Source organism: Mesitornis unicolor, unplaced genomic scaffold, assembly GCF_000695765.1.
Source record: "Mesitornis unicolor isolate BGI_N332 unplaced genomic scaffold, ASM69576v1 scaffold1938, whole genome shotgun sequence".
NCBI lineage: Eukaryota > Metazoa > Chordata > Aves > Mesitornithiformes > Mesitornithidae > Mesitornis > Mesitornis unicolor.
In genome coordinates this window covers 96,215-117,077 of record NW_010202462.1, presented here as the reverse complement: position 1 = coordinate 117,077, position 20,863 = coordinate 96,215, and the positions used below count along the sequence as shown (strand labels likewise).

The following is a 20,863-nucleotide window of genomic DNA, read 5'->3' as shown; positions in this document are numbered from 1 at the left end:
GAGGCATCATCTTTTACTGACTTGCTTGGGGGGGTTTGGCCATTTTTTTCTCTTTACTCTGTTAAGAATCTTAAAATTTCTGGGTTGCTGTTTTAGCTGGAATGCCAAGTATATTTCTGCTTGATTTATGGGTGGCAGAAATTACATTGATTCGATGGATTGCCTTCAATTATGTTTTGTCAGTGAAATTTTGCCAATTTATGACAGCCTTTATATCTTTTGACTTTGGGGACTGTCTGCAGAAGAACAGTAAACTACATTTAATGATTTGACTTTTTGGAAATGTTAGCCAACATGACTCTTGATTCTGACTGGTACAGCTGCACATGGTTTTCATATTAACAAAATACTGAGTGCCCTTTTTCATTGAATAATCTCTGTAATCTCAGATTTGGTTGGGTTTGATTAAATCAGCCATTCAAATATAATTTAGAAAAGCCATTGTAAACCAACATTCGGTTTAAGAACTTTATCTGTCTGATGTTTCAACTGGGTGTATTTACTTAGGAAATTTGGCCCCTTTAAAACCAAGTTGTATTCAAAACTGTACTAGGCTGCACTCTAAACATACTGATTTCTGTAGCAGCCTGTCTGCAATGACATTTTAAATACTTTTCTCATCCACTTTTTGGTAACTTGCAGCTTCTTGCCATTTTCTTTCCTTTAAATCAGAATATCCTCAAGAGGAAAGCTGTCCTGGTTCTTAATTTCAGCTGCACTGCACTAGTTCTTCCTCTCAGTGCACTGAAAGCTGTGTTATAAGAAAGATACGGGCATTTATTAGTTTAAAGTTAAGGTTATTTATTATTTGTAATTAAAAAGGATTATGTGAAGATGCTTGTGAACTAAATTCATGTTACCCTAGTTATCCAGGCATCTCAGAGGACTAGGACCTCATGAGGCCTCATGGTGACTGAGTCCATGAGAACCGGAGGGCAGGCTGGGTGCAGCCTCGTGCCTGTGGCTGACAGTAGTGGTGTCTGGGCAGCTTCGCCTGGCACTTTGGTGCTCAAGGAAATCGCAGCTTGAACTAGTAACAGTTTTAAGGTACATGTTTGTTTGACTGGAAAGGCGTAAAATTAAATTCTGCTGTTGTGGTGATGCTCAAAGATTAGTTTTTTCTAAACCTCAGGAGAACTTTTATTCATCTTAAGAAAATAAAACAAAAACTGAAGAGTTCCAAGTGTGTCACCCGGGACACTCTTTGTACATGTCAATATATTGAAGCCTTAGTAGGCTGAGTGGAATAGTGATTTCTTTTAAATGCAACACTCCTGTTGATCTATCCCATCCAAAGTTACATCTCTCATTTTGTAATAGGTTCCATTACTGTTATTGAGAGCGGTATTAATGTTTTTACTCTTAATTATTCTTGGCCTACTTGGAAATTTTTTTTAAGCCTGCAGCATAACCACTACTCGGGTATTTTCGAGGAGCACTCAGTCTTAACAAGAGTGATTTAAAATACCTTACTGATGTTTCAAGAGTCCATGTTCCAGGAGCTTGAACAGCCAATTCACTGCTCTTGAAAATATTTTTTTCCTAACTGTGTTTCTATGCATATGGTAGGGCTTAAAGAGTGTTACTCTGCAACTAAAAGAAAATGATTTTAACTGCTACAATTGCTGCTCAGTGTCTACCTAAAATGCACTGGCAGGTGGTGTCATGGTGTTCTGCCTGTCTGCTCTTCTCTTTTTAACCGGCTCTTGTTCCTCGTGATACAGCTCTTGTGAGCACAGTGATTGATTAAGAAAACAAAACAAGAGGCAACAATAACATATGCAATTGTGCGAATATCAAAGAGAAAACCTCCTAAAACGTGTGTGCTTGGTTTTTTGCCTAGATATTAATGGATCATCAGAATTTATCAGAACATGTGCTTTGCATGGTTTTGTATTTGATTGAGCTGGGGTTGGAAAATTCTCCAGAGCAAGAGTCAGATGAAGAGGTAAGGATAAATACCATCTTGTCATTAAAATATAAAAGTATTGTCTAATGATTCAGTATTCTTTAGAAATAGGAGTTTATTAAGATTTTTCAATACAAATTAGAATAAAGCATCTTTGTTTACATAAGCAGGGATCAACTAAGCAATGAAGAGAGGTATGGTGTCTTGTGGTGTTTTTCAGCAGTTTTTGTATCTGTAACCTGACAACACAGATTGGTTGGGGCTTTACTCCTCTGTACATTAGTACTTGAAACTGGGTGCAAAAAAACTTAAAAAAATTGAATCTAGAAGTCACTTAAATTTCTAGATTTTTCAACTGAGACCTTTAACGCTGAGCATTTCATTGCTGAAGCTCTGCGTCTTCTGAAATATGTGAATGAGCCAAAATTAACTGTGCTTTTGATGCGATTTTAAGTAGCCATTGTTTTCATGATTCCAGATTCGCTTATGGTACATGACTTCCATAATTTTTCCTACTGTTTAACATTGCTTATATGAGTACGGATCTGCCACCTTTTATTCGGTGATTAACTTCTGTATAGTTCCAATTTTTTTAATGAATTTTACAGCTTTGGTTCACTAGTAGTAGTTTCTTTTACTTCTGCTAGATAGCTCTGGTGGCATGTTTGATTCTGCTCAGATCAAATGTGTAGATTTGCTTTTGTCAGACCTGTAGCACTTACAGTAGGCATCAGTCGTGGCATCATTTGAAGAGGTCTATCAGCTTTAGTGAGGCACGTACTGTTCAGCACATTGTTCCTGTCTCATGCAGAGGTGATGGCCTCTGCAGTACAGTTACAAAAGCAGCATGAGTTATTGTAACACGTAAGAGAAAAATGTACTATTTCTTGTCATTATTTTAGGAATCTGCAGGTGGACAGGAGCGTTGCCATGACAGTTGGTTTCCAGGTAGTAACTTGGTTTCTAACATGCGTCACTTCATTAACTATGTCCGAGTAAGAGTGCCAGAAACTGCTCCAGAGGTGAAGAGGGAGCCACCGGCAAGTACGAGTTCTGATGGCTTAGCTTCATCACAAGTACGTATATACCCACAGCAGTCCTCTTCCTAGGCTAGTTCAAGTTACTGCCTCTTCTGACTTTATTGTTAAGATTATTTTTTACCATTTTTTATGAATTCCTTAGGATATTTTTTTCTTCAGTAATATTTCCTAAGTATGCTGATAGCAAAAATAGAAGTTATTTCAAATGGTACCTCCTTCCAAATGATGTATTTAATGACTTTCTTTGTCCTCAATCTACCAGAGTTCAAGGCGGAAGAGCCTCCAGAGAGAGGTAGATCTGTGTGCAGTTTGTTCTCCTAAACGATTAACTAGCAACATGGCTTTAATTGTGCTCACCTTAACATTCAGTGAAATCTCCTAATTTCCCTGAGTTTCCTTTTAATTCACATTGCGAGGACTCATGCTTTCTTTTCATATTCTGGGTTGTAATCAAGTAGACTTTCAAGCAACAAAATGCCCTTGCATTTTTAATACGTCTTTTGACATACAAGCTTTCTATCAAATAGAAACCGTCGTTGATAGCTTACTGCTTGAGCTTTGTGCTTAGGCCTGTTTTGTCTTGCCAAGATATTACTAACATTTGATAATATAGAGTAGCCTTAGCTTTCTTGAATCCAAGAAAGTTTAACCTTACATTGGAATTGCATTTGAAATTATTAATGGCAAGTTTACTTGGGTTTTTGATGAAAACAAAATTAGTATGTAAATGGGATTCTGAAAGGTTTCTAACTGGTGGATAATATAATCTGTGTCAAGATTGCTTTTGTCTACACCACTTCGGTTTTCTGTATGACAAATATAGTGAAATATAACGGATATTTCTTTTGCATATTCGTGTTAGAACAATAGATCACAATTTAAAGTAGGTAGGCGAGATGAAATAGATTAAAGCATAAAGAAGGTGGCCGAGATGATTGTCAGAACCTCATTTTTATACTCAATCTCTGAAATATTTGGTATCTCTTGGCTGTCCAGTCTTCTGAGAAGGAGAGGGTAAGATGTTAGAGTTCTGAATTTCATCGAAAGATTCAGGAAACATCTCTCTGCTATGGGTTCAGTATGTGTGAGTTGCTTCCACGTAGCCTTAATTTGGGACTGAAAGCAAGGGTTGCATAGACTAGAAATAGCTGAATGGGCTCTGTCATTGATGTAACTGCTCTTGTGTGCCCTGAATAGCAAGTTCTTCTTGCAGATGTGTTTGTGGCTTCAGGATCTTGGCTAATAAATCACACAAAATGGACAATCACATGGGGATGCGTGGGCTCTCCTGTGTTCACCTGTGTGATTAGGTGTTAAATTGTGCAGCAGTGCTCAGTAGACCTTCATAAAGAAATTTAAATCACATGAAGATACTGAAATTATGAGTATTCCAGAAAAAGTAAGGAGATACTACTTGGAGAACAGAATTCTGTGTCTGATTATAACAAAGCCACTTGTTAGCTGTATTGGTATGGATGATGTTTCATTTTGTACTTGGCTTTTTATGCAGCTGTGTATAACAGATTTCTCTGAAAGTATAACATGCAGGGTTAGTATTTTGCTGTACCAAATTTCAATACATTTTTGGAAAGGGAGAGGAAACTTAAAATGTTTCCTGGTTTTCCCCCCTAGTTTAAAATATTTTCTATAGTTCTATAAATGTACGTTGTTTATACTTGTATTTTTGAAAATCAAACACTGTAAATTGTTTTCCCCAGAATTCAGGGACAGCTCAAGTGTTCAGTTTGGTTGCAGAACGTAGAAAGAAATTCCAGGAGATCATCAATCGGAACACCAGTGAGGCAAACCAGGTGGTTCGGCCCAAAACATCGATGAAGTGGTCAGCGCTTGGCGCGACTCCACAGCTGACCACAGCCATTCTAGAGGTCAAGGAAAGCATCCTGTCCTTGCTCATCAAACTGCACCACAAACTCTCAGGAAAACAAAACTCTTACTATCCTCCGTGGCTGGATGATGTGGATGTTTTAATCCACCCAGAAGTTCCGAGATACTCTCACGGCGATGGAATGACGGCAGTAGAAAGGATTTTATTGAAAGCTGCTGTACAGAGCAGATTGAATAAACGTATAATTGAAGAGATATGCAGAAAGGTAACACCTCCTGTACCACCAAAAAAGATCAGTTCCGCAGAGAAGAAAATTCTGGATAAAGAAGAAAGGTAACACCAATAACAAAGTAAAGGGGCAGTAGAAGGGCAGTGTGTGTTGTGTATCTATTGATTGCTCTGTGTTTGCATGGATTACTTAGAATAAGTCTTAATTCTACACCTCTGTATCCACTTTGTATATGCATGATTTACATGGGTACTGAGGGAGAACCTGCACCTTGCTAATTTAGATCTTTTAGTTAGAAAACTTTCATACTGATTTTATGTGATATATACATAAATATATGTATATATAGTTTTATATATACACTCGCCCTTCATGTTGCCATGCATACCACTCCTATATATATGTATGTGTGTGTATATATAATATATATATACACACACACACACAAAGGCGCAGAATTAAGATTGTGTTAACTTTTGAGGCTTAACTGTACAATCTCAACGTGAGGTAGAATTTTTTTAAGATTTGTGTTGTTCATTCACACGCACACATCACACCATGATTGTTTCTGTTTGTTTACTATATGTTGATTTGGTAACACTGCCATTTTTGCCTGTCTGACACATTCAATTTTGTATTTCTGTTCTAAAGTTTTTATAGTTTTTATTTTTTAAAAATTATTTTCATATTTTCTTATAATGTGACCTGAAAACCTGCATGCTAGATGTCTTGGGCTGAGATTTTTTTGGGAAAAAGCTTAGACAGTTTTGAGGTTGAGGTCGGGACATAATGAGTCCTGAGAGCACCCGGAGCACTAGCACTACTGAAACTGAAGGCAGAGAGCCTGCTTCTCTTCTGCTTTCAGCAACTGCTGCGTTGGCGAGTGAGTCCTACAGAAGAGGAATAATTCAGTTCAAATGCCTGGAGGGCAGCAACTAGAGCTGAGAAGTAGAGGTGAAAACTAGGACTGGCAGGAGCCAGAGCTGCAGACTGGGACTGGAAGGAGAAACCATCTGGTCGATGTAATAGTGAGCAAAGGGAAGATGCCAGGTCCAGTGAAGAGTTGACGTGGGAAGACTCAAGCTGGCAACTTGGAGATGTTAGGAAAGAACTGGATTGTCAGGACATAAATACTCAGAATAGCAAATGAAATAACCAGTTTTTAGTGAAAATCTCAATGGTGGAGGATAGGGTCTTGAGATCTGATGGGAGAAGGAGAATGTGGAACAGGAATGCAAATGCCTCGAGGGCACGAGTAAGACAGAGACTGGCATTTGGAGAATGTCATGGAGCCAGCCAGAAGGGAGAGTTGGCTGGAGTAGGGCAGTGGGAAGAAATGGGTGACTGGTTAGTGCAAAGGACTGAAACATGACATTGAAAGTGAGGAGATAGGGTTACAAGGCTGGGGTGCAGCGGATGAGGGGGCTGAGTCAGAACTGAACACGTTCACTGAAGTAGTCAGGGCACAGGCTTGAATGGACAAGTGAGTCTACTCTTGAGTGCTTGTCCGTGCAGTATTTCGATAACATTGATGGTTTATGTAACCATACATATGATTATGGTTCTAGAAATTTGGGTAGAAACCTGCAATCATCTGACTCGGTTGATTTCTGGATTACATTTATTTACCCTGCCATTTTTATTTGTTTGACAGTAAATTTTTCACTAAATTGTCTCAATATGCCCAAGACCTACACTGGTATTTGCAAATTAAACATAAAATACTAAAAATAGATTTAATAGATTTTTACATATTGCATACTTTACAAAGCAGAGTTATTTTTTTCTTCCAAATGTTCAGTTAATAGGTTAATTTGCAACATCCCATGTAACAGTTTGGTTAATGAGAGAAATAGTCAAGGTTTGGCACGTAAAACAGTCTTGCAGAAAATGCCAGACTGAGTAGCTGCTTTAGATGACACCCAGCTGAGTTGTGGACGCCCACTCGTTATTGTGGTACTCAGTAGTGCTGGTTTATGTGTGGGAGAAGCACGAGAATCAATGAATCGGGTAACATTTCGTACAGAAAAGGTTCAGGTCATTCCCTTCCCCCTGCAGGAAGATACGATATTTTCAGGGATCTGTTGTGGGCACTTTAAGTTTTCAGTTAAGTTCTGGGGCTAATGTAATGATTAAAAGAAATGTTTCTGGTTCTTTGCTGTTCTGAGGGACTGTTTTCTTCTTCTCAAATCCATAAAGGCATTGGGGACCTCTGAAATACATGAGTGGACCGTGTCGTAACTGCAATGACTCATCTCACAGACTGGCACTGCTCGTATAGTCAGGCTGCAGTTTTTGCTTTCATTTTTAATCGTGATGTTTTTCTTTTTCCCAAGTCCAGTTTTGTATTAGTGAAGATCGAGCAGGCTCTGAGCATTTCGTGATCACCCTTTTTTGGTTACTTCCACGTATAACGATGAACTTGGCGTCACTCAGGCGCCGGGTTGTCACCATAGAAACCGAAATACAGAACGAAAGAGAGCTTGAGCTGCTTGCAGTATTTTTTCCATTGCAGTGTCATACTCCCATGGGCCATCATGGAAAATTACTGAGCTGTGCTGAATCTGTCAGGGTTTGTTTATGCCTTCTTATTAAAGGCCTCTATTTACAGTCACTCTGCTTTTAGTCAGGGCATATATTGAGAAATTCCTAGGGAGAAATAAATAAAACCAGGTTTAATGAATGCCCTGGTATGATCCTGAGAATAATGAATCTTAGGGTTGTTGTAAATAGAAGTTATTTTGAGAAATGGTGGCTGTACGATGTGACAGATAAATAGGTGGAGATACTTGGATTTTTAAGGTGCCTTTAAGAAAACAAGTTAGAAGCTTTGACTTATAAACAGGCCAGCTGGGAATAACAGGTTACAGTATACTGGCTGCACTGGGCCTGTGCGTGCCTGTTCCTGTGTAAGGACAGTGATAATCGGACTAAAGAGCAACCCCTCAGCATATCGGATGCCAAGTGTTTTTAAATCCCTTGTTAGTTATCTGAATCATCTCCTAATGGAGGAAAAATGCTGCTGCCAAGAGCTGGTAGCTCTGATAGAGCTTCCCTAGCTGCACAGGGAAGTCCTTGTCCATGGGGCATGTGGGTCTTCGCATGTGCCATTTGCTCCGCTCCCATTTCCTCTCTTTGTGAGCTCTTGTCACGAAGAAGAAAATCAATGTCTATTTTCTTTATCTTCTTACATGCATTGATATTCCTCTAGCAGCTGCAGTATGCGCATATAGGGAGTTACAGAACAGCTGGTCACATAGCCTTGTACAGATCACCAATACAGCTTAAATGGAAGGACAGACAAGAATGAGTCTCTGATGTCTTCCATTTGTAAATCCAGAGCTGTGTTCAACAATGAGGGAAACGTTAGTGAAGGCAGCTTGGCTCCCAGGAGGGAAGAGCCTTCAACCTGGAAGCATCCCAAGGATAAGGTCTTTGTTTTTTTTCTTATGATACCTTGGCCTAACCTGTTAAAAGATCTTCTGGTTTTCTGAAGTGTTTTTAGGACAAGATTTTATTCTTTTCTTTCAGACTCAAATTAAAGCAAGAAATTCCTTTTCTTGAGAAGGAATCCGTTATTTAGAGAGAACTTGAATTTTGAATTGCATTGTTGAAGCTCTTCCCCTCTCTTCTTTCACTCAGACGGCAAAAGGCCAGAGAAAGACAACAGAAATTATTGGCTGAATTTGCCTCAAGGCAGAAAAGCTTCATGGAAACTGCCATGGATGTTGGTAAGTTTTTTGTGTGACTGATTGCTGCTTTTTTTATAATTTCTGTGTTAGTGTTAAGGTTTTTACTCAAATAGATTAAAAGAAGAAAATCCACAAAACCCAAGCCCAGACAAAAACCCCTCCCCTCAGATCCCACAACTGTATCCACGTGGTCACCAAATCGCTCTTGGGAGGCTTAAAGTTGTGTTTTCTTAATGCATACTTGCTAAAGAATAGATGAAAGATCTTGAAAATATTTTAAAGAGAACTCATTAGAACATAATTTTATTGCTATTTTTTAATACCCGGTGGATAAAATTATTAAATGTGTGATGTGTTTTAAAGTCTTTGCCTTTTAATATAAACTGTCCCAAAGTTAGTCTTTCAAAGATCGCATTTTCTTTTATCTTTAATAATAAAATTTAAGATTCTTTCTCTGTAGAGCCTAAAATTTTATTTAGGTAAAAGTTTTGCATTTCAAATTTATGTGTGGAATTAAGGAAAGAATAATTTTTAGATCATCTGAGCTGCTGTATCACAGAATTGTTTAGGTAGGAAAAGACTTTTAATACAGATTGCAGCTGTTAACCCAGCACTGCCAGGTCCACCACTAAACCATGTCCCCCAGTGCCACTTCTGCACGTCTTGTGAACACCTCCAGGGATGGTGACTCCATTGCTTCCCTGGGCAGCTTGCTGCAATGCTTGACAACCTTTTCACCAGAAGACTTTTTCCTGATACTCTATCTAACCCTCCCCTGCTGTAACGTGATGCCCTTTCCTCTTGTCCTGTCATTTGTTACTTGGGAGAAGAGACCAACGCCTGCCCTGCTGCGGCCTTTGAGGTAGGTGTAGGGAGTGACAGTTTGCTATGTCAAATACGTGCTTTACGGCAGACTCACTTCTTGTTTTCTTGAGGAGAAGTTCCTTCAGGTTTTGCTGTGCAGAAGCACCTAACCTTGATTAGTTCACCTGTGTTTAACTGAGGATCAGAAAATACTTCCATCATCTGGATGACTTCATTGAAAATGAGCACTTTTGAAAGACAAGAAAAAGCAGGAATCTTTTTCCTTTCCCCCCCTTTCAGTCAAATACCATCTGCTGTGGGGTTTTGATTTGAGTTCAAGCACTGGTTAGAAATATTTTGACAACTGTTTTTGCTGAAAAGGTCTGTTGAAATGATTAAATTCCCTTCAGTTCATAGGTTGCTGATAAGAGAGCAAGTACGTATTCCATTGTAATGCATAGGATTTGTTTACAAGCCTAAATGAATTGTTTGCCAGGAGTGTTTTCTTAAGTTTGCTCTAACATTTTTATTAACTGAAGTAATGTGTTCAGCTTTGAATGAAGTCTCTAGATGTTACAGCAGATTATTGAAGCAGTTGTGGAAACTATTGTCACTCTAAGAATTCTGAAGCATTCTGGTGTATTCAGTTTAAAACTACTCTAAGTATTTAGTAGCCTTACCTGGAATTGTATCACAGCCGAGCTGAAATAGGACATTTGAAAAACAAAAAAATCCTTTAATATTAAAACGAGTCAGGTAAAATGTGTTCCTTTCTCACAGATTCAACTCTGTTACCTGTTACTTTTACTGTAGGTTGGAGTACAGCAGTAGATACGACAATGAAAATTAAGAAATATAACAGTAATAACACGGTCAGAATGAAGGCATAATGGCATCCCTTTGTCACTGATTCAGTTGGTGTAAGTTTGGCAAATTATACCAGCATCATATTTTTCTTGAAACTTCTCTATGAAGTGTGGATGTGATACAGTCGTAAAGTGAGAGCTGGTGCAATTGGTTTGGGTATAGCACTTCAGAAACTTCGTAATAGCTTTCTTTTGGCAGTGTAGAAGACTGAAAATACTCTGACGAGAAGTGTTTCTGGAAGGTGATAGGGATAATGGAGAATAGCCAAAGCTTAAAGATTATTTTATTAAAACCCCATAAACTTAACAAGTTCCAAAGTGCTTATTAAAGTGCTAGCCACTGTGGTCCCCTGAGGCATTCCTCTTGTTGGGATTATCGTTGGGATGCAATGAAACATGGCTTGAAAGGAAGTTGCCCAATTACACGTTCATTTATCAGTATTAAATGTGTCTCATTTACAAGAGAAAAAAACACTTATTTCAACTGGAATTCACAAATTCATCTGAGATTCTGAAAGTAAAGACTGGCGTTTTCTTACAAGCAATCATTGTCGCAAAAATACCCATCATTTAGCCCTTTCCATTTGTGCCCCCTGCTACTTTCTGTTTATAGCCTGTGACATCTGCAGAACTGCATTGCCATTCAAGCTTGCCTGGAAGTAATTAACTGAAATTTAGAAACAGTTATGTTAATGAACTCGGTGGAATAAAATGCACTGTGCTGTCTTTAGCTGTTTGACTGCAGGACAAATGTAAAAAGTAGAAAAAACAACCAGGAAACATCATTCTAAGAGCAGCAGAGAGAGCTCTTGAAATACTTGAGAATGTCTAGGGAGTAAAAAATGTGTTGTCATGTAGTCACGTACAGTGTCAGCCTCATCGGCCTTCTGGTCTAGTGGTAGCTACTTTACATCTTTGTTTTGAGAGCACTGATCTCAGTGTGAGCCTGCGGTTTATCTGTCGTGATGTGGAACTGGACTTGGTGGTAAGAACAAAGATGAATCCCTCTGCTCCAGGTTTGTATTGGGTTGGCCAGAAATTAATTGCATTTTTTGTCTGGGTAAATGAAAGGTGAATTTTTCATGGGAAACACAAACTGTATTAAACAGTATAGTGTTCATTTTGTTAATTACCTTTTGCCATCTTTCAGGCAACTTCCTGATTCCACACTCAAAAAAGTTGTCTTTTTCGGCAAAAAAGTTTCAAGAACAATTTGATATCCTCATGAGCAGTGAAGGTTTTACCGTTCATGGCATTTTGTAAAGAATGAAACAGACGGCAGTCTGATGGTGCCAGGTCTGGTGAACATGGGAGATGTGGTAACACAGCCCATCCAAGCTGCAGCCGTTTTTGACATGACCAAACTCGTCTGTGGTCTGGTGTTATCAGAACATGGGAGATGTGGTAACACAGCCCATCCAGGCTGCAGCCGTTTTTGACGTGACCAAACTCGTCTGTGGTCTGGTGTTATCAGGGCGAGACGCAACACCTTTGTGATTCACGAGTTCTGGATGCTTCTGTTTGACGGCATCATTTCATTTATCCAGTTGGTGACAGTACACACCCAAAGTAATGGTTTGGTTCCTTGGAAGCAATGCAAAATACACAATACCTGTGAAATCCCACCAGAGCAGCAGCAACACCTTCTTTTGGTGAATATCTGCTTTTGAAGTGCTCTGAGCTGGTTCATCACGCTTGCTCCATGATCTTTTTCTTTTGTCATTGTTGTAGACGATTCATTTTTCATTGCCTGTTATCATGTGGTTCAAAACTGGATCATTTTCCGAACATTTCAAGAGAGAATCGCAGATGTCAACGTGCTTAGCGAGATGAATTTTCTTAGAGCTCATGTGGTACCCAAATATCGAGCTTCCCAATGTAGCCAAGTTGTTTTAAATTATTTTTCAAGGCATGATTCTGATACATGAAGATTATCAGCAATGTCTCACGTCATTAGACACCAACTGGAGTCGATCGGTGCCTTTATTTTGTCGTTCCCAGCTTTGATTTGCCTTCCCGAGTGTGGTGGATCTTTTCACATCAAAATTTCCGGACCAAAATTTAACAAACCAATTGTGACACTGCTGTGGTTTTAAAGCATCTTCACCGTACACATCACATCAGTTTTTATGAGCTTGCACAGCATATTTTCTTTTTCTGAAGTAATACAGCAAAATCTGATGAAAATGTTCCTTTTGATTTCCCATTTTGAAATCGACACCAAATAAATAGCTGTTGATGAAATTGTGCACTTTCCTTGTCTTAACCAAGCCTGAACTGTCAGCTGTTCAGTTACTTCATGAATTTACAGTTGAAAATGACGGTAGTTACATTTCAAGAGGTGTGTCCATCAGTTAAAAAAGATGCAGTTACTTTTTGGCCAACCCAATAGTAGCCTTTAACAAATGACAGTGATATTTGTGAGGATTTCTATATCCAAGTTTTATAAATATGAAATACGGAGATTCTTTCCAGGCAAGCTGCTGAACTGCTTAATCAAATGTATCGTAGTGAAAATATGTAAATTGTTTAATCTGTTAGTTAGAAATATTAAGATATTTTGCATTCATTCAACAGTCTTGCTCTCTCTGAAGTGCCCAATGTGATTATAGTACCTCATGATAAGTATGCAACATCATCTTTGTGCTTCTTTCCTATGATGCGAGTCTGGGCAGGACGTCATTCTGTCCTCCAAGTGAATATTCCTTAGATGGAGTTAAAAAGAAGTGCAGGGTTTTAATGCAAGGTGACATACATTTCCTGATGCACAATCTTCTGAACCCAGATAGAAAAACAAATTAGGTACTGATCTCTTGGGAATGTGTATGCTGGGTCAGGGCAAGGAATATCAGCATGCTAATGGTTGCTTTGCCAGGAGGCCGCTTTGACACGCGGTACGTACAGCAGGAAAAACGCCGAGTGCTGTCAGCAGAGCACGTGCACTGTATTGACTGTGTTCACACAGCCCGTTCGGGTCTGGGGTTGTGCTGGACAGGGGAAAGAGCACGAGTGACTCTTCAGCTCTGGAGAGGGCAGATGAGAACAAATTCAGGCAGCAAGGCACTCTGTGATAGAAACAGTGTAGTAGATTTTAGCAGGCTGGTGGGGATTTTCTAGGAGGTAGGAAATGTTAGGATTTTGTAACTTTAGGTCTCTCACTCCTGTTGGTACAAAACCAAACAAGGAGCTAAATAATTAACTTTTCAGAAAACACGTGGCAACGGTAGTGCTTGGCACTGTCCTGGATTTCTGTCACAGTTTAGATTTCATTTTTTTATCCTCCATCAGTATTTTTATCTTTGTTTTTAGTGAGGTTCATACCTACTCTGATTTCTGCAATACTTCACAAGGACAAAGAAAAGCCCCAGAGCCCGCTGTGAGGAGGTGGGGTGTGTTACAGCATAGACAAACCTCATGAGGGAAACTTGGTAAATCGATACCAATACCGTGTGTCTTGCCTTGTATTTCCCATTTGCTCCTTCTTCATACTGAAGTTATTAGGACAAGTCTGTGTGAAATTAATGAGGGTAAATCTTCGATCAAAATTTGGTTGTATCTTTAAGTCAGAGTTTTAAACTGTAGGCATCCTTGGCTGTACTCTGCAGAGTGCTTGACGTAAAATGCACTTGCTTTCTCGTGTGACTGCTGCCTGGCCATTAAAGCCATGCTTCAGCCTAGTGACTAAAGCTGCCTTGGTCTTCCTTGCTCTCCTGTTGCCTCTACTTGCCCAGGGAGGTGGTGGAGTTGCCATCCCTGGATGTGTTTAAAGAGCAGGTAGATGAGGTACTTAGGGATATGGTTTAGGGGGTAGACAGGAGCGGTTGGACGTGATGATCTCTGAGGGCTTTTCCAACCAAGCGATTCTGTGTGTACTTGCTTTCTGAATGTCCAGTGGAGTGGCAAGATGTCTTGGTTTGGGTGCCAGTGGTTTTCAGGCCAAACAAAACTGCGGGCTCCTGCAGTTCAGAAGGTGGAGTGGCGTGCCTCAGGATCAGTATCTTGGCAAACAGCTGGCAAAGGATTCCTTTGGCACTCATAAGGTAACATTCTGGGATATAACACACAAGTGCTTATTTTTCATGGAAATATCTCCCTAGTGTCAGCAAAAAATACTGGAGGTTTGTGCACCAGTGGAAGCAAAATGAGGAGATTTGGGTTTTTATTCAGCTGCAACTTAGCTTTGTTCATGTGACAGTTTCTGGTGCTGCTTCGGGTGGGGTTTTTAGCCAGAAGAGAAGGAATTTTATGTTCGGTTACAATCACAATGTAACTGCAAAGACTTTTCATCAATACAAAAAGGACATTTAATAAAATAAATTTTATCAAGTTGTCTTTTTGTAATGGCATTCTGGGAAATGTTAGCTCGTGCCTTAAAAATTGCTAAGAACCTGTATTTTCTAAATCAAAGGTATAAAATAGTACCGCAACTCCAGTCGTTTTAAATAAACACTTCACAAGGTGCCATGGAAAACACAGAGCAATTCTGTACTTTTATTTATATGAAATGTAGGAAAAAGGAGCTGTGGAGCTTCTACATTCTGGGCATTTTAAGCTTCCGTATGAGTGCTATTGCAGGAAAATGCAGTTTGGGTTTTTTTTACCCATGTGAAATAGGTAATACAGGACAGAAAGTGGAGTAGAATGGAGATGTCTCAGGGATTTTATATTCGCAAGTATCAGTGCATTAATGAAATATTTTAGGATGAGGTTTGCGGGGAGGAGTCTGTCTGATTTTCAACGGTATTTTGAGTTGTAACGTGTTGGTCCTGGTCCTGGGCAGTGTAGGAAGATGATGCAGCTGATGAGGCAGGAGCTCCACAGAGGCACAGTTCAGGAAGGCAGGAAAGACAAGACTGAGACCTTTGCAGTACACAGAGCCAAAACATGTCCTTTCAAACAAACATAGCCCACGCCTTGCCTTCCAAAGAAGGTAACAGCTGGTTTAGGTCAGTGATCAAGGCTTATCATAGTCCATTCAGGAGGAGTGTGGGCTCTTTGTTTGGCTGAGTTGTTTTGGTCTGCTTAATGGAGACTTTAAATCCTTGCCAGTTTCTCTTACCTGTGGATTTTGCATGGTTGCCTTTGATTTGGTTTGGTAGCTCTGGGGGAAACCACTTTATTAGGAAGTCTTCCCTGATGCTAGAAGTTTTGTTCCTGTGAAATCTTATGGTTTGCCAAAGTAGCCTAGCGCTGCATTTAAGTAGTTGTGAAGGAAACATGCATTTGGTCCTTGAGTTCTAGAGCTAAATTGGCCTGATCTCAATGTGCTTGTTGCACATAGGCAGTAGAAGTACAGATTGCATAGACTGAATTGTTTTGACACACCTTTTAAATGGTAATATCTGTATTTTTTCCCTTCATGTTTAAAATATGCAATTTATGATACGAGTGGTGTTTCATAAATTAAATATTGACTGATTTTGAGGACTTCCACAGAGTTGTTCAAAATCAGATTGACACACTATGTTCTCTTACTGCACTTACTGAAAAATACTGAATGGATGCATGTTTTCTGTTGTATTACCAGCATTCTAGGAAAGAGCTGGTGTTCTCTGGTCACTGTCATGACACGTCCTTCCAGCACCTCACAAATGAGTTGCATTGCACAGTTAAGAGGTGATGTCAAATCTAAAAAATCGTTCTAGTGCTTAGTTCCACCCCTCTGTGTTACAGTCGCTCCTGGGTTTTCTGGATGTTTGGACTGAAGAAATAAAAAACATTTGTAGTCGATGCATTCTGCTTTCTTTTCGTTGTACATCTGGCTGCCACTAGATGGTGACAGACGTGTGTGCAATACCAAAGCCTGTGTGTCAGTGAAGATCCGAGTTCATTTCCATGACCCTCAATAACTGACTGGTCAACCAACAGTTCCTACAACAGTGGGATTTTGATTCTTCCCGGGGAGTGAGAGCATCGCATGGAGCTTTTCCCAGAAAAGAAAGATGCTGTCTGACATCCAGCACACCCCTCCTTAGAGCAGCAGGCCTCCTGTGCTGAGCTTGCAGTGAACTTTCAGAGGAGAGCAGCTTTCCTAAAAGCATTTCTGCATGAGGACTGTTGCTGCACAGGGGGTTTTTGGGTTCTCTGTCTGGCACTCTGACCCACTTAATCAAGGAGATGAAGGAAGTGTTCTCCTTTGGAAAACATATCTTCTAGGAGAGAAACAAAGCACCCTTATCCTCTGGGTCAAGAGGCTGACTGTTTGTGTGCTCGAGCAGTCAGGAGAGGATTGTTCAGTCCTAAGGTGCTTTTCTCTCAAGCCAATAAAGAATTCTTACCTTGTATTGTAACATATCATAAAAATGCTTCTATTTTGGGTAACCTCCTGCCACAAAACCGTCACCACTGTCATGTGAACAAAGCTCCATCGAGTGTAATGCCTCAGTACTTTAAAGCTGGTCCTTATCCCTGAATGCTTCTGTCTGTCCACGTACGAAATAACAGTGGACCATTAGAAAACCAGATCTCTGATATGTCTTGTAGACAGTAAATGTTAAACTAAAGAGCTGCTGTGTCGCAGCAGATTACTTTCTTAATGCACCTTGAATTTTTAAAGGTTGCCCAAGCTTCACATTAAAAAAAAAAATCTTTCCTTTTTAGTTGCACATTTGTCTAAACATCTTCAAATTGTTTCTAAGGTCTCCAGATTAAATTTTCCTTCTATTTGTTGTTGGTCAGTTATGAGCAAATCTGGGTTTAGTAGAGATTCATGTTCATTGTCCTTCCTCCCTCTATGGTCGGAGTTTTCAATATAGTAACTAATGAAATAGAAATTTCATAGAAGTTTTAAAGATATCAGATTTAGTACAAAACTTGAACTAAACACTTAATTCCTTTGGGGATAATTTTGAATATGAGAACTTGTTCTTCATTGTGAAGTGTCTTGCTGTTTGAAGCAGCAGCAGCAGTTTTAAGTAACTGTCAATGCTTTAGTTGTAGGTAAAATAAATTCTGTTGGAGGTGTTTTGTCACTACTTCAATGCAGATGCAGTTTGATTTCTTTCCCTCTTTAATATCAGTTTTCTTATCCTTTTTTTAGAGTCGCCAGATGCTGATATTGCCATGGAGGTAGCTACGTCAGAGCAGCATGTTTCTGAGGCAATATATGATTGTGTTATTTGTGGGCAAAGTGGTCCTTCTACTGAAGACAGACCTACAGGGCTAGTGGTGCTATTACAAGCATCCTCAGGTATGATGTGTGACCTGTTGGACAGGCTGTGCTTCTGCAGCTCTTAGTACACGTACGTGAGTAACGGTTGTGTCTCGTGTACCCTGGAAAGATGGAGTCTCCTCTCTTTTTGTGGATAGTCCAAGGCACTTGTGTAGGTCTCAGGGTACTGAGAAAATTGGTAAATGTTTGGGAAAAGAGCAAACTGTTTCGTTCCCTCCTAGTTCCTGTTATATTGCTGGGTTTGCAAAAGCTGTAATAGACCGTCAGGAAAGTAGGTACTGAAAGAAAAAGAAAATAAAGTAGCCGTCGGTATGTCTATATGTATGTACGTGTTTGTGTATGTATGTACTTTAGGTCTTTAGTTTCTTTAATAATTTTTTCACTGCTTAACATCAACAAAGCACATTGTAGATGCAAACCAGAATGTCCCGCTTGTTTTCGTAATTGTTTAGCATATCGTTATCCATTGCATTCTTTAGTGCTGCTTTTCTTCATACAGTGTTGGGGCAATGTCGCAATAGCACTGAGCCAAAGAAATTACCAACTTCTGAAGAGGAGCAAATATACCCTTGGGATACCTGTGCAGCACTGCATGACGTGAGGCTTACGACTTTACAGCGATACTTTAAAGATGTAAGTGTGCCATGTGAATAATACTGCCACTTAGGAAGAATTGATGTAAAAAGGTAAATGAAATCATAAGGTCCTCCTAGTTTTGTTTCTACGTCTAGTGAACACTTTGTAATGCTACAGGACTTAGGAAGTATTTACGTTTGACAGGGTTCTTATTTTTAAATAACATCTGGCTTTACCCTAGTTAGTTTTTGATAGAGCCATGTAGTATATCTGCAGGCTGTCGTCACTGAATGTCCATGCCGATGTTCTCTGGAAGGTATTTCACAAATCATGGTGACCACACAATTGAGATGTGGTTTTGCTGTCTTTGGAGTGACTTTCAAACACTGGTTTTCTTGTGGCCATTCAAATAACCTGATTAAAGAATTACTTTTAATGAGGTAAAAGTGTTTTTGGCAGCACAGCGCAGGTGGCGAGAGTTGTTTTAACCTGTAACAGTTCTCTGAGCCACGGCAGAGGAGGGAAGGGTGAGCAGATGGGAAGGAGGGACCAGCAGAACACTTCACCCTCTCCTGCTGAGTCCTCAACGCTGCACAGCATTACTGGAGTTCAGTTTTACATGAATTGCTATGTTGGTGTCTGGTTTGCAGTTCTGTTAGCTGTTCCAACCAGAGTTTCATGTTGTTTCACAAAGCTGTGTTACATCTTTTAATGTTGAATTTTGAGAGTCAATTCTGGTTGCTTAAGAGGACTTACTCAGTTGTAAACCTTTGGAAGGTCTAGACTTTGGAAGTGCTGCCTGTGACTTTCCTTGCTAGTGTATAAAACAGCCGTGTAAGGTAATACATAACTGTTCCAAGGAATCATTCTGGGGAAGAAGAATGTGCAAACCTGCGACTGTAAATGAGCTCCTGTAGACTGGTTGCAGATGACGTACCAACTCTTAGGCAGATCTAACTAAATAATCCGCCTTTGGAAGCTTAAATATTTGCTTTAAAGAGGACAGACTGGCAGTTTTTACTCTTGACACAATTGTTAGCTTTCTTGTAGCCTGTCATCCACAGATAATTGAATACCAATACCAACAGATCACTCTAAAATACACCGTAATGCAATGAGCAAATGCATCCGGCTTTCAGAAATTCCAGTCTCAATTCAAACATTAGTTGAATTTGCTATTTTTGCTTTCAAGTGTCCAGGTCACTGCTGTGCTAAAAAATGTCTCTGCGTGAAAGAACTAATCCTTAAATTTCTTTTGAAGTAAAAATGGAAACATTTGTTAGTGTCTTGAGTGTCTTGTTCCACTGAGCTAAGCAATAAGAAGTCGTCTTGTTTATCAAGTGTGTCCTTCCCAGTAACTGTCCTTCCTAACAACAGATTTCAGGAGGCAAGGGAGTAATTTCACACAGATGTGAAAATTACGAGTAATGAAACATGATCTAGCTTATTCTACTAGAAGAAGGAAATAGTATTTGAAGGCTATATGCTATATACAGATTGGGCAAAACAGGCCAGTTCTTTCCACAGAGATTCCTTCTGTGCTTTCTTAGCTGAATTTCGATGCTTGCTGTCAGTCAGGAAGTTAGAGTTGTTGCCCGTCAAAGGAAGAATCACTGAAAGGGTTTATTTTTAATATGGAGAGGTATGACTAAGGATTGGGAGACAAAACTTCACATACTCAATTGATAGGAATTTTTTCAGTATCACATAATGCTTTGTGACCCATAACTTAGTTGTTCTCCATCCCAAGCCTGTGACTTACTTTGGAGTTTCCTTTATTTCTGAACTCAAGAGTAATACAGAGTTTCTGCAAAGACTCTTTTGTTTTTTTCTTTTGCAAACGTTAATCAGTAGCCTCATTAAATACATGCAATAAATAATACTTTTCCTGAGTGAAGTGTTTGTCCTGGGGGACTTACCCGGGTGTATCACAGAGGTTTGACTGCTGATCCTTGTGGTCCCTCCCAACCTGACACTCTGTGGTCGTACGGCTGTGCCTCACTGCACCACGTGTAGTGCAGCCTACTCAATGGAGCAGGAGTAGCAGGAGGAAAAGGCAGTGTTTCTTGTCCTACGGCTGGAGAGGGTCATAGCATGACATGAATCACAGAACCACAGACCGTTAGGGATTGGAAGGGACCTCCAAAGCTCGTCCAGTCCAATCCCCCTGCCGGAGCAGGAACACCCAGATGAGGTTACACAGGAAGGCGTCCAGGCGGGTTTTGAATGTCTGCAGAGAAGGAGACTCCACAACCTCTCTGGGCAGCCTGGTCCAGTGCTCTGGCACCCTCACTGAGAAGAAGTTTCTTCTCCAATTGAAGTGGAACCTCCTGTGTTCCAGTTTGTGTCCGTTACCCCTTGTCCTATCATTGTTTGTCACCGAGAAGAGCCTGGCTCCATCCTCGTGACACTCACCCTTTAAATATTTATCAACATGAATGAGGTCTCCCCTCAGTCTCCTCTTCTGCAAACTAAAGAGCCCCAGCTCCCTCAGCCGCTCCTCAGAAGGGAGATGCTCCACTCCCTCCATCATCTTTGTAGCCCTACGCTGGCCTCTCTCCAGCAGTCCCTGTCCTTCTTGAGCTGAGGGGCCCAGAACTGGATGCAGTATTCCAGATGCGTTCATATATATTCATATTCCATATGAGTGTCAGGCTGAGGCTAGGTAAACAGGAGCATGTCTTGTGGCTGGAGTTTTTAATTTTGTTATGATTTCCTGCTCATATGTAG

The 20,863-nt window shown here is 40.0% G+C and overlaps 1 protein-coding gene across 1 annotated transcript in view; it reads left to right on the top strand.

Moving 5' to 3' along the window:
* Positions 1-20,863, top strand: part of UBR3 (ubiquitin protein ligase E3 component n-recognin 3 (putative)) — a 97,504-nt gene that overhangs the window by 36,882 nt on the left and 39,759 nt on the right. Inside the window, exons 20-26 of the mRNA XM_010190394.1 lie at positions 1,844-1,948; positions 2,812-2,985; positions 3,212-3,241; positions 4,668-5,128; positions 8,667-8,755; positions 17,426-17,575; positions 18,057-18,190. Coding sequence (XP_010188696.1) covers positions 1,844-1,948; positions 2,812-2,985; positions 3,212-3,241; positions 4,668-5,128; positions 8,667-8,755; positions 17,426-17,575; positions 18,057-18,190 — 1,143 coding nt within the window. The remainder of the gene's footprint in view (positions 1-1,843; positions 1,949-2,811; positions 2,986-3,211; positions 3,242-4,667; positions 5,129-8,666; positions 8,756-17,425; positions 17,576-18,056; positions 18,191-20,863) is intronic.